Source organism: Sciurus vulgaris, assembly GCF_902686455.1.
Source record: "Sciurus vulgaris genome assembly, chromosome: 3".
Taxonomy (NCBI): domain Eukaryota; kingdom Metazoa; phylum Chordata; class Mammalia; order Rodentia; family Sciuridae; genus Sciurus; species Sciurus vulgaris.
In genome coordinates, this window is record NC_136463.1 from 185,301,928 (window position 1) to 185,315,791 (window position 13,864).

The window sequence follows — 13,864 nt, forward strand, 5'->3', positions numbered from 1 at the left end:
AATTGGGTTCATTGCCTGGAGCAAGGAGACAGGTATCTGAGAGCAAAACCAGCATGCAGAGGAGGATTCTCCACCTCCCCAGGCCCTAGGCACGACCTCCTGAGCCCAGCATGAGAAGTGCCCCCACGGGCCATCAATAAGGCTGTAGACTCTCAGGGCTGCATCCCATGTGCCAGGGACCTTATATAAATGAAGAGCTAAGGATTCACACAGACCCGGCATCCGTCACAAAGTCTCAAATTCTAAACCCCCGGGGGCAGGTCCAGGAATCGCAGGGATCTGGCTTTGCACATTCATTTGAACAACCATTTATTTTATCAGTGTCTCCCCCACCAACAAGGCTGTAGAGCTGCTCACTTTTGCAACCCTGACCCCAGCAGTTGCCTGGCATTGAGAAGGTGCTCACCGAAAGGCCTGCTGGGCTGGACCTAGCGCGTCGGGATCGCCGGGCCTGCAGTGGCAGATGAGAGCACATTTTGGACCAGGTCCCATTGGTTTTCCAAACTGCAGTACTGGGAACAAACAGGTTCTTTAGCACTCAGTGTTTTAAACTTGCTCTGTGTGAACTGAGGTGTTTGTTGACACCCCAAAGGTGTTGGTTCAGGACCTGGGACCTGCTCACTCCTAAGGCCAGGCTGAGAGTGCAGCTGCTGAGGCCATCTTCCACGTCAATCTGATTCCATTCCATAGAACACTCCCTTAATGAGGATTAATGACATTAATTATTGTCCCCTTCACTTAAGAACACACTCAAGAGGAGCTAATTGCCACATAATGGCCCAGGAATAGCTCAGGCCCCAGCAGAACCTCAGAGAAGAGCATGTCCCTTTGTCTGCCACCCCTCTGCCCTTGCACCCAGGCAACTGTCTTGGTCCCTTCTGCATAAGGAGGGCTGTCTGGTCAACCCACTGCACTGTGGTTCAAAACAGGAGTTTCTGTGCACCCCAGCTTGCCCCTCCAGGTAGGGTGGGTCTTAACAGGGATCGCTGGCTGGTTCACCAGCAGGTCCACCTGCTCCATGGAGGACCACAGGACAGGTGCATCCCACAGGACGTGAGCAACACGCCTCTTCTACGCTCACCCCTCTGGAGGACAAGCTTGGACCCAGATGAAAAACACACGAGTGATTTGGCTCAGAAATTTCTCCTTGAGGAGTATATCCTCGGAGATGTTTCTGCGGATACCATGAAGAACGGAGAAGGGCCTTGCGGCACGGACGGAATGGCAAACGGGTGGAAATAATCCGAACGCCTGCTCGAGAGCGGACTGATAGACGAGTCACCGCACAGCCGTGAAGCAGGATGCTAAGCAGGCAGTGAGAGTGAGGCAGGTCTGAATGTGTTGGGATGAAGCAGCATTCAGGGTGAAGTCTCACACAGAGCGAGGAGGTGGAGCAGGACATGCGGCCTGTTGCCTCCGTGTAAAAAGGAGGTGTGTGTGTGTGTGAGTGCAAGTGTGCACGTCCCTTCCCCAGCACCACGCCCAGCAGAAGGCCGTGTGAAACCGGGAAGCCCCTGTGCGGTGATGACAGGGCGCCCATCAGGGTGGTGCCTGGCAGCACACACCTGCAGCTGCCAAGCCCCGCAGGAGAGCCAAGGTCACGGACACTGAGGGGAGCCCTCTGATGCTCTCCAAGGTTCAGACAGGGCTCAGGGCCCCACGTGGGACCCGAGCACAAGCCGCCACTGGGAAGGGCAGGAGGCAAGCGTGGGCATGACTTGCTGGGGCGGGAGTGGGCTCATGGGGAGGCTATCAGGCGGCCTTACCAGCTTCCAAGACTCATGTCACTCACAGCTGCATGTCCAGGTCAGCAGCTCCCTAGCCACACGGGGCTGTATAGTTAAACAACAGCCCTGCAGGTGCACCAGTCACACTTTAAGGGCTCAGCTGCCACCTTTGGCCTCTGACTAGAGGTTCCTGCTAGGAGAGCACAGCACAGAGTGTCCACCACCAGGGCGAGTCCACTGGATGGTGCCCACAAACACGGCCCCCGGTGAATTTCTGTCCTTTGGTTATTATTCATTAAACTTTCACAACACAGATTTGTATGGGTTCTGGAAAAGTGTGTTGCTGAAGTCCAAGTTCAATGGTATTTTAAAAAATCGTTCCCTTTCACCTGTGTAATTCTCATTTCTTTGCAGTGCTCAGCCAATTACTTGTTGAAGAACATCAGACCCCAGAGCCTTAGTTTTTTCCTTTTGGTCACGAGCAAGGGTCTTCGTCCCAGGGTGAGTGGTGGGCATGGGGTGGAGTCACCTGGAGATTGGTTGTCATCTGTGAGGTCACGGGGTGGCCACCCACCTCTCAGGCCTGAAGCTGGCAGGAGGAAATCAGTGTGCAGAAGCTGGGGATGAGTTTGGTAATGGAAGGCAGATTGGGTCCCTACGGCAGCGATTCTCAAGAAGATGGACTCAGGATGTGTGGGAGACCACCTGCATCCACAGGTTGTGTGGGTGGGGATCCCACCAACCACAGACTGAAAATATCTGGAAAAAAACCCGCATCTGAACATCTAAACTTCTCTTTCCTTGTCATTGATCTCCAAACAATACACTGTATCAGCTATTTGCAGAGCACTTACATTGTATTAGGTGTTTTATGTAATTGTGAGATGATTCAAAGTCTTCACGGGGATGTGTGCAGGTTATATGCAAATTCTACCCATTGTATGGAGGGCACTTGCGCATCCTTGGATTTGGGTGGCCTTTGGGGGAGGAGGGTGGGTTCCTGGAACCAGTGCCCGTGGGTACTCAGGGGCAGCTGTACTTTCTGGTGAGCGTGGAATGTGTCCAGGGCGCACAGACCAGTGACGGGCTCTGCGTGTCCTTGCTGGCATTGGCCTGTTGTGCACAGACATGGGCAGAGGACACTCTGGAAATGGTTGGTCTTCGGGGGCCCGTGGACTGAGCTGCTGAGTCCTGGAGAGCCTGGAGGCAGATCCCAGTCTGTGGGGTGGCTCTGTGGCAAGCCCCAAAGTGTCAGCATGCAGGGGAGGGGCTTTACCTCCCCAGGCCCCACGTCCCTTGGCCTCTGGAAGTCCAGGCGAAGTGTCCCCACCAGCCAGCATGCAAAGGAAACCCTCCCGTCTCCATTTAACTCTCCTTCCTCTGAATGTTTCCTCAACAGTTTAGTTGGTTACTTGCTATTTTCTACCAGATAACATTTTCTGTTCTTAGAAAATTTACATTTCCCTGAACCCTTACCTTTTCACCCTTTAATATCTTCTTATCTACCATTTTTAAGTTCTTCATTTAGGCTTTCTGATCTCTGCACTTACCCTCTTTCTGCAGTGTGCTCTCCCTCCTGTGTTGGCCTACTAGCATCTAAGGCTTCCACAGAGCCCCGGCCGGCCCACCCTGGAGGGGAGACCTTGCTCTTCCCTGGCTCATCTTCAGATTAGGAGGTGGAGACGTTTACTAGGGTGGCGTTTAGTGCCAGCAAGCAAAGCACTGATGCTGGGCAAGGAAACAGCTGCATTCCATGACAGAACACATGCCCCGAGCAAAGAATTGATTTATTGAAACAAGTGAAAGACAATGTGCAGTGTACGTGGGCTCGTAAACAAATACCCTCACGGCTTTACTGCCCGTCCCCTGAGGATATTCTCTACTGAACTCGATGCTAGTACTGATAAACATCCAACTGGAACAGTGTGTGCAGAATGAAGTCCATCTAGGGACCAACCTCACGCAGATCAGGAGACAATCACGAGCATGGTGTCGTGTGCCCCGCCAACTGGGGGTTCAGCAGCACCCAGCGAGGCCCGGCAGGGGCATCCGCGTGCGCTCATTTCCAAGGTGCTGCTCCTTGGGGCTTCTTCAGTGGACAGTGGCGAGTCTTCTTCTGGGAGACCTGGGGCTGTCACTGTCCCCAAGAGTCTCAAGGACGGCTCTTCGGAAAGGCATTACTTTTTCTTTCTCCCCCTTTTCCCTTTCTTTTTCCCTTTCTCCATCTCCTTTTCTTTGCCCCCGACTGTCAACGACAAGACTCGCTTTCTACCCAGAGGGGTTTTGGCATACCAATTCTGAAATGAAATCAAAATAAAATAAATACTTAGGAAAAGATCAGAATGACATGAATCCACCAAACACGCGTAAATCCAAAGACGAGAGGGCTAGGATGTCGCAGCAGGTAGCCATTCACTTTGGGCACTTAGTGGATTTGAACACAAACTCCTCTCACTGGGCTTTCTAGTCTGCACCTCTGCCTGATCTGAAGCTTCTACCTGAGGAATGCGCAGTATCAGAGAAGTGCCGGCTGAATGTAACCAACAACACGTTCCAACTAAGGCACATGTTTTCCTGGAATATTATGGTGTCCTGAGATGCGGGTTTCTTGGTAATGGGAATGGACCCTGGTTCCTGAGTGACCCGTAGGAGCCGTCTGCTGGCCGTGTGTGAGCACTCACATGCTCTGAGTGGGACTCTGTGGAAAATGTTGCAGATATAATGGAGTCAAGATACCAACAAAGCACTTGGTGATCGCAACTGGCCTTGGATAGCGTTTCATTTGAAACCTGAGAAACATGTTGGTTTATAAATATTACAATAATATCATTTCATGAATGATTATACCACTTGTTATTTATCAACTCTCCTTTTAGTGGCCATGAAGGCCATTTTTTCTTTTTTGATTTTTAGTCCACAATTCATACACACCCCTTTGTATACCTGTGAGAGAACTTCTGTAGGGCTTATGCATTGGAACTGGATTTCTGGGTTACAGGAGACAAACACCTTTGTTATTGCCAAATTGTTCCCTGAAGTGCTCTGAGCAGGAACTGATCTCTGATATTTGTCTTAAGTTGACTTTGTTCTTTCCTGTCTCTGGGGTGCTAGTTTAGCTGGGTACAATGTTAAGTAGCTTACTAGTCTCATCACTTTGTAGGAGTCATTTCACTGATTTTTTTTTTTTTTTTTTTTTTTTTTGGCATTTATTACTGTCAAAGAGATGTCTGATTGCCCAACTGCTGTTTCTGTGTAGGTAATCTTGTAGCTTTTAAGTGGTTTGTTATCTTGTTCTTAGATTCTCAATCATGCATATTGGCATGGATTTTTCTTTATTACTACTTAGAGTTTATTTTTAATCAGAAAACTCATGTTTTTAATTAAGGGAAATTCTCAGCATGTATTTCTTTAAATGATTATTCTTCTGATATTTCTTGCATTCCTTTCTCCTAGAACTTATATTTGCTGAATGTTGATGTCTTTCAACATGTCTCTGTAGATTTGCTATTCTGGATTTTCATCTTTTTGTTTTCCTGTGCTGTCTTCTGAGGGAACTCCCCAGGACCACCTTCCAGTCCACTATTCTGCTCTTTGGCCATAGCTATTCTAGGGTTTGTGCTGTTCTCGTTTTTGCCATTTAATATTAGCAACTGTACCTTTCCTTTATAAGCTTTCTCTTTGGATTCCCTAAGACATTTAAAATCTTGATCTCAGGATCATTGGGTGGGATGCTTGTTCTGGTCTCTGTCTCTCTTCCCTTGTTCCTGCCTCCCTGGTAGTTGTGTGATTCCTTCTACACCCAGCACAGAACCAGTTCTTGTATTGATATTTTGAAGTTTGCTCTCCTTGGTGCTGCTGGGGAATCAAAAAAACAACAGGCATCCTCATGTCACAGTCTCCTGTGACTCTCAGTCTCTCTATGTTCATCGTCTTTTTTCCTCTGTGCTGCATCCTAGGCAAATTCCTGTAGGGAACATTCCTCAACTTATCTGACAGCAGTCACCGACACCATGGTCTCAGTAAGCCAAACGGTCTGGACAGAGAAACTGAGGTCATGGTAAAGACTCGCCATGGAATGAAGGTCTTTGCAGTTGCTGAGGCTGAGCTAGAGCTGAGGGGAGGCCTCGTTCTGTCAAGCATCCCAGCAAGTTGTGATGTGAGCTCGCCCGCACTGCCTTGCCTCATGCTGTGTGCAGGAGCTTGCCATTCCCCAGTCCTTTGTCTTAGACCTGATGCTGGGCAGAATTACTTAGGCATGCTTGGTTTTTGGCACTACCTCGACCCTCTCTCTCTATAGAACTATAGGCATAGTTCACCTATAGGCTGACTCTGTTATACTTTAACAAGTGTGTTAACTGATTGGATAATGTGCCTATATATGTCCTGTGCACCCCTAAATAAAATTAGATCCGTGCCTTCAGAGCTTGATCTCCAACTCCTGAGTAAGTGCCCTGGGTAAGGTAGACAAGGTAGGTGTCGTTTGTCCTCACCCTTAGCGAACTCCGTCTCTGAACATCTACAAATTTCTTTTGCTCTCCTTTCTAGTTCCTGTATTTTCTCTTTAGCTGTGTTAGATAACCCATTCATTGAGCTTTTATATTTGTTCTCTATCAGACTTCTATTCAGTTCTTTTTCAAGTTTTTCTGTCCTCTTCCCCCATAATATTTCTGGTCTTTAATAATTTAAAAGTACTTGACATATACTCTCTTTAAGAATGTTCTATTATCTTGGGTTCTTGGTAGTGCTAATTCTGTCATTTTTATATGCTAACTCTCCTCACAGTGTGCTACATCCTTGTTTTTTAAAAAAAAATTTCCATAATTTTTAAAATTATAAGATTATTTTTAACAAGGGTAATATTTCCTAAAGAAATAAAATGTTCCTTAACTTGGATAAATTTCCATACAGAATAGTTTTTATATTTGTTTCTGATGTGACTTTGGGGTTTTTAATTATATATCATTTTTTTAACATGTGTTATATTTCAACATGGGATTCTGGCTCCATGGAGATTGTATAAATTTGGAACCTGATGTGCAAGGTACAAGCAGAGTTTGACTTTGTGTGGAATACCTCTGTTCCTCTTGTAGAGCCCTGACAAGGTCACAAGCCCATCATGCTGCCTCTTAAGTGGCCCACCGTTGGGTCTTCCTGCTTTCCCACGAGCTGGGCTAAAGACCATTGCATTTGTACCTTGGGCTCCCCTGGGTCACCAGTGCATTAGCTCACTTGTCTTGTTCTTGTCTTTGAGATTTATCCTTGTTTCTAGGACCTGGGGATTCCCTCCTCCTTCTTTTAGCCTTGGCTCTGTTTTTATTATAAGGTAAGGTGACCAAGCATGTAGAGTGAGGAGCTCTTAATTTATAGACACACAGGATAGAATGCAGTTACTAAAATTGGTTTTGGAGGACGGTATTAATTTTAGCTTTGCCATCCTTGTGCTATGTGACTTATAACAAGTAACTTTGCCTCTTGCATTTTTCTTTTTGTAGACACTGTAGCAAATAATTCAAAATTAGTGGCTTAAAACAACACATTTAGGTTGGAGGTCTGAAAGGGCTCTCACAGGGCTACAACTGAGCTGTGTCCCTTCCTGGGTGAGACTCTGATCGCTTGCTTTCTGCAGCTTCCAGAGACCATCTGTTCTGACCTGTGATCCTGCCTCCATCTGCAGAGAACAACGCTGGGCTACTGGGAGTCTCTCTGGTCTCTTCTGAGTTCTTCTTCCACTTTCCCTCTTACAATGGACTCCCTGGGATAATCACTGCACTCTGTTTATCTTGGGGTCAGCTGAACGGCACACCGACTTCCCCTTTGCCATGTCAAGCAGCACATTTGCTGGCTCAGGGGCTAGGATGCAGCTGTCCCCAAGGCCATTGTTCTGCCTACCACACCTCCCCATGGCTCTGGCTCCTCACTTGCAGAACAGTGTCCGGCCAACAAGAAGCAGTCAGGACGCAATGGGTGACTTTACTGTGACTCTGTAGCATTGCCACTGAATATTTTCCTCATCACGTTCATGGATCAGGGTTGAATGTGACTGGAGAAGCTGCAAGATCTCGGAAGCACGATTAAGTAAACTTGCTCAGGGCCAACGACCGTGGGCAGCCAGAGTGGCAGCCACACGTTAGCCAGGACTGCACAGGTGTCATTCCACCTGTCCTTCTGCTCAACGAACATGTCACTAACAAATGTACTGAGCACTGACTCAGGGCAGGCACTAGCCTGGGGCCACAGTGGAAGGGGGTATTGGTGGGGGATACTGAGTCACGGTGGGAAAATGATTTGGCTCCTTTAAAAAAATGAATAGTGACTGAATCCACCAAAAATGGGCCTGAGTAGCACACGCACTTATCCCAGGTGGTACGATGTAATGCTTCCTGTTCTTGAATAGCATGGTCAGCCTCAAACACCTGTCACAGAAAACCAGCTTTGGGCTTCAACACCCTCAAGCCAACTCCTCAAAATAAGGAGAAATCCATATTTTAGAAAGGAGAGAGAAGTGTAAGAGTTCAGAAAAGAATGTATCATTAGGAGAGGGTGGATATTTGCGATTAATATGAACAAAATTTAAACAGTTCAATTAAACAATGCCGATTTAAGCAGTTAAATAACAGAGTATCAATTCAGATACTTGGCAAACACTCCGATGGAGTTAAAAATCTCTTTTTTAGTTTTGCTAGAGTGGGGTTGGCAAAATCGGGTTTGTTGTCTCTTCTTGCAAATAAAGTTTTATTGGCACCCCGCCAGGTGCATGCACTTACATTCTGTGAAAGGGTGCCTTTGCTCCGTGGTGCAGCGTCGAACGGCTGCAACAGGGGCTGCGTGGCAGAAGTATTCCGTATCTGGACCTTACCAGGGAAGCTCACCAACCCCATGCCACACCATGTGCCAGGGCGTCATTACTGTGGCTGCTTCTCCCTTCCACTTCAGCACTGGGGCAAGCCAGAAAGGAAGTCGCCTTAGACTCGGTGGAAGAGTGATGCACTGTGGAGGGGCCGAGTCTGTCCTCATCATAAGCGAGCTCCCAGGGACCAGAGGCTTGGATGAGGATTTCATTTCTCCCTTTGGTGACGGTGTGGCCGATACTGTGCTGACCTTCGATTGCATGGATTTAATTTTCCTCTTTTGTCCCAGTTGGCTAAGGAAACTACCTCAGATGCAGAGAGGGGACACAACTGTGTTCATTTTGAGGTAGGGGGCAGCCAGCAGCATTGGAGGTGTGGCCCAGGTGGCAGGGACAAGGCCACTTTGTTTGGGCCTTGGACCCACTTCATGAAGGACAAGGAACAAGACTCTCAGAACTTTGTGTCCTCCTGTCAAAGAGGAGTTGGAACAGAGTCTCAAACTTTCCTCCAGACCTAAAGAATTCTCTGAACATGTCAGAATGTGCTCAGAAGTTTGAGTACTAAATTTTGCTGAGTTCCTTGTGATTTCCTATTTCGAGTACACTGAAAACTGAAAACTGAAGTACACCATGGCAAGTCTATGGTCAGATGACTTTAGCTTGAAACATGCTATTTAGGGACAGTTTTCCCCATGCAAAACTTATTCCATAATATGAAGTAAAAGGGGAAAAACAAGATAAGGGCGTGTATATGTGTGAGAGACAGAGAGGTGGGGAGAGAGAGAGAATCCAGTGGTTTTGAAGCTGCTATTCAATTCTGCAATTTGACTGTTAATTTATATGGTCACAGAGCATGTTTTTCCTAAAATTTGGAAATAGATGCTTTATTACTAAGGCTCAAAGGATTCTGTGATCCAAAAATGTCACATTTCCAAATTTCACTATATGTGGCAGAGTTCAAGTTCACGAAACCCGGCACATCGGAGAGAGGGGGTCACTTAAGCAGTGCTTGCCCTGGCCTTGGCCTGAGGTGTTGCATTTACCTTAAAGCACTCTTCTTCCTCTTTGTACACGGGGTTCATGCTGGCTATCAGCGGGATGAACTCCACCGGGGTGAGTGGCTTATGATACTGTTGCCGGATTCTGCGGTCTGTGAGCACACTTTTAACCACTTTGACTATGTGTCCTTGGGTGAAGCCATCGGTGACCTTTGCTAAGCAGCTGATGTTCAAGGCTTTGGTTAGGACTCCACCGTTGCGCTGAATGATTTGTTTCCACAAAACTGTTGCATCCAAGATGGTGGGAAAGACACAGAGAGCAAGAGTTACCACGGAGAAGCAGTGCTGGCCCCACTCTCCCCAAACCTCAGCTCACCAGAAAGGACACGCCAGGAGTCAACCCCCATTTACAAGTCATTCAAACGAGCAGACAACTGAACACTTTCCTCTGGAGACTCTGCCCTTACGGGACCCTGAGGTCTATAGATCGTGTCCATTGCAAATAGACAAGAAAAAATTAAACCAGAATAGTTTTAATGCAACATCTGTACAGATGCTGAAGAGCTTTCAGAACTGGAAATTCACATGGGGTGTATGTGGCATCTCAGTTCATCAGATTAGATATTTTCCAAAGCATTTGGATAAGTAGTTTAACATCTTTTTTTTTTAGTTATAAAGTTCATTTCTTATATTATTTGCACAACTGGATTAGAATTCACATTGTGATCTTCACTAGCTACTGCAAGACTCTGTATAATATTATACATTGGATTAGGTGGATTATTGGATTAGGTGGAGCAGTTTGACCCTATTCTCTCTGACCAACAGCCATAAATATAGGTGGTTGATTGACAGTGCCTGATGGATGGGACCTGGGGTAAGGCAGAGATTTCTCCCAGAGCACAGGAGGTTGTGCAAATGAATTGTGAAATAAGTTTTGATGCTTACTTTGGAGACTGAATGAACTCTCATGCAACATTTAAATGAATATTACATTTGGAGAACAAAGTCCATTCTGTTGAGAGAGCACACGGAAGGGACCGACTGGCCGTCTCCAGACAAGGACAGGAGAAGGCACTCAGGCTGTCTGACTCAGGGTCAGGACAATCTGGTCACACGTTTCTAGAGCATTCTCACTTTCTTTGAGGAATGTGGGAAGCATTCTTTTTAAAAAGTAACCGTTACTGTACAACCTAGCATTGTCAGGTGTGGTCAAGGGGTTAGTTCTGCATTCGTTCAGTGGTGCCGAGTCCAAATCCACTGAGCCGAGATGGCTGATGACAGGAAAAGGGGCACTTACTACTGTAAAGGATTGAGACGGTTTGCAACATGCCCGGAGTCACTTCAGAGAGCACTGCTTTGGGAGCTGAGTTACCCAGCAATTGACCTCCACTGTCCTCTTGGGTGGGGTCCTTGGTTCTGTGGGGGAGCTGATTTGCTGGTAAGGACCAGTGTCCCCAGGGGCCTGCCTGTTTCCCCGAGCTGTGGCAGGTCAGGCATCAGGGTTTGGAGCCCTGCAGTGAGGCCCACAGGGCTCCCGGGGGCCCCCCACGGGTGCTTTCAGTCAAGCCCCCAACGGCACCGCTACTTCTTAGAGTCCATTTGAGCTTGAGCTGGAATGAGTCCCATCTGCAGGAGAGGAGGGGAAGGGCTGCTCCCAGTGCCTCGGGGACGCAGGGCAGCTGTGTGCGGGCACCTGAAGGGCGCCGGCTGCGTGCCAGGGCCTGTTCTCGGCTGTGTGGCCGCCGCTGCTGCAGTCACTACTGGTCATCGTGCCTCTCGCTAGTGCTTCCCAGCCTCATGGAAACATCAGTCATAAACAACAGCCCCAAATGAGCTGCAGAATGCTTCAGAGCAAACTTGTGTAAAGAGGTTGAGCAGGGGAGGGTGATCCCTGTCTAAGGATGATTGCCAGAGAGTTAGAACCAGAAGTACAACCCATGGGAACAATGGCAAACGCCAACAGCAACTGGACGACACCGTGACCTGCAACTGGCGTGTCTTCTGTCCAGACTCTGCAAAGGCACCAGCAAGTCCTATAAGTGACTCTGGAGGGCACATGCTTTATGACAGGTGCAGGTGAAGCTGCTAAAGAAGTTGGCACCTGAGGTGGCAGTCAGGGTGGTTGTAGTCCCGCTGTGCAGTGATGGAATTTCTGCCTGTGCCTTGAAGTGGAACCATCAGGGGGCAAGCAGGGAGGGCCAGGTGACCCCACAGCAGAGGCCCAACTCTGTTCCCTGCTGCCCTGTTGACTGGCAATAGTCACAGCCCTGGAAGTTCCTGCCCAAATCATGCCACCGTCCAACAAAAGCAATCTGTGCACGTGAAGGTCACTAGCAACGGGACCCAGTGTCTGGGGCAGCGTGCATGGTCACTGATGACTCTCCAGAGATCAGGGCTGCTGGAGTGGAGGTGCAGTTACAGCTGGCCATGGGTCCCTAGCTATCTCATGACCTGAGAAGGGGCCAGGTTGGACCTCCTTCTCATGGTGGACAGACTTGATTGTCAGCCTCTTAAAGAACTGCGTCGATGACTTTACAAGGCCACCTTGCCCAGGCTCTTGACAGCAGCAGCTCTGGGGCCTGGTGTGGAGTGAGTCTCGGTGTGGAAGGTGTGGCTGACACAGGAGGCCCAGCACAGAGAGCTGGAGCCAGGGCTACCAGTCTGTCTGGGAGTGCAGGTGGGGACCCACAGCGAGCGTGTGGCCAGACCCGGCAGGGCTGGGCACTGCTGAAGGCAGTGGGGCCTCTGGGCTGAGGGCTGTTCCACTTCCTCTCTCAGAGGCAGAGGACCTCTCGGTTCTTCAGACCAATCTACATTCCCTTTCTCTTCTTCAGACCGAGAAGAACCTGGTCTTTGGCTTCTCTCCATCTGCTTTTGATTCCAATTGATTCCATGCTGACTGGTGCCCAACCCGACAGAATATCTCAAAGTTCACTTAACATAAGATCTCAAGAAAGCGGGAAAAGTGAGCGATATGATTGGGTGAGCCCCTGGCCCTCTGACGCCTCGAATCCTGGAAAACCCTGAAGACACAGGCTGGACTCATCCCATCAGATGCCAGGCCCGGTGGGGCCCGTGATGAATTGGGCGATTAGCCAGACAGGCCCCAGGGAAGAGGCACGGGAGGCAAGCATTAGGAACATGGAGCGGGCAGCCCGAGGATTTCTGAGGACCTGATGAGGCATTAATCAACCCGGGAGGTGGGTTTTCTGTGCAGAGACAGCTTGATCTGGGGGAAGGAGGTGGACGCTGGATCCTATGTGTGAAGCTTAAGGACTGGAGCCTCGGGCTGGCTGGGACCCTGGCACTGTCACTCGCCGCCAACAGCCTGCAGGGATTTGACGAGCGTTTCTATGCGCCTCCAGAGCTCTGCTGCTAGCAGACAGATGGCCCAGCGATGGCCCAGTTATGACCTGCAGTCCATGCTCGATGAGCTGGAAGAGACGCTCTGATCTTTGCTATGGCAGGGACTGGCCTTCTATAAGACAAATGTCCCCACCACTGCGGCTACGGAGGAGATGCTGGACGGTGCTTGCGATGTTGGCAAAAATGGCAGCTTGAACAAATTGCCTACCAGGAAGACATATGTGACAGGCAGTAGCCTAGTGGACAGAGCTCTGAGCCCAGGAAGAGACTCTGCCCGTCCATCACCCGCCTCCAGGAAGGGCCGCCCCCTCCTCCCGCGAGGACGCCACGCGGAGGTTCAGGTGGGAATCTGTAATGCCATCTGCGTCCTTAGAGTCACCCGATGGTTCATGGTAAGGACAGTCGCCTGTGCTCTACATCAATAACTCCATCTTTACAGGGCCCGTAGTTTTGTCAAACAACAGAAACCATTCAGTCCAGTCAAGAGGAATGTTCTGGTTCCTTCAAATGAATAATACCCTACTGTATTTCATCAGAATAGCTTAAAATACGTACACTAGAAACAAAAACAGAGCGCGGGGTGGGCAGGAGCTCTGATGGGGGCAGGAGCTCTGATGGAGGCAGGAGCACAGCCCGCGGCCTGCGGTGGCCAGGCGAGGCCTGCAGCAGGTGGGCCGGGGACTCATCCTGGGCAAGGTGGTATGGTTGGTGCTGGGTCGAGTCCTGAGGGCCTCCTGTGACATCCTCTGAACTGTGTCCCCTCTTTCCTTCTGACACTGGCTGGATGCAAGGGATCCAGTGGAGGCCTGTGTGGCCCTATAAGGCGGAGAAGCCGCTGGTGGCTGGAGAGATGATGGAGCCCAGAGTCGTCCAGTACTCTGGATGACACTGACTGATGAAGCCTCATCTAGAGAGAAATGAGG

The 13,864-nt window shown here is 49.2% G+C and overlaps 1 protein-coding gene across 4 annotated transcripts in view; it reads right to left on the reverse strand.

Moving 5' to 3' along the window:
- Positions 1–3,497: 3,497 nt before the first annotated feature.
- LOC306656725 (dynein regulatory complex protein 11-like) overlaps positions 3,498–13,864 on the reverse strand; it is a 68,935-nt gene continuing 58,568 nt past the window's right edge. For all 4 annotated transcript variants that reach the window (XM_079132284.1, XM_079132281.1, XM_079132282.1 and 1 more), the window contains 2 exons: positions 9,618–9,856; positions 3,498–4,024 (listed from right to left, as the gene is read on the reverse strand). In XM_079132284.1, coding sequence (XP_078988410.1) covers positions 3,905–4,024; positions 9,618–9,856 — 359 coding nt within the window. In that variant the 3' untranslated portion in view covers positions 3,498–3,904. The remainder of the gene's footprint in view (positions 4,025–9,617; positions 9,857–13,864) is intronic.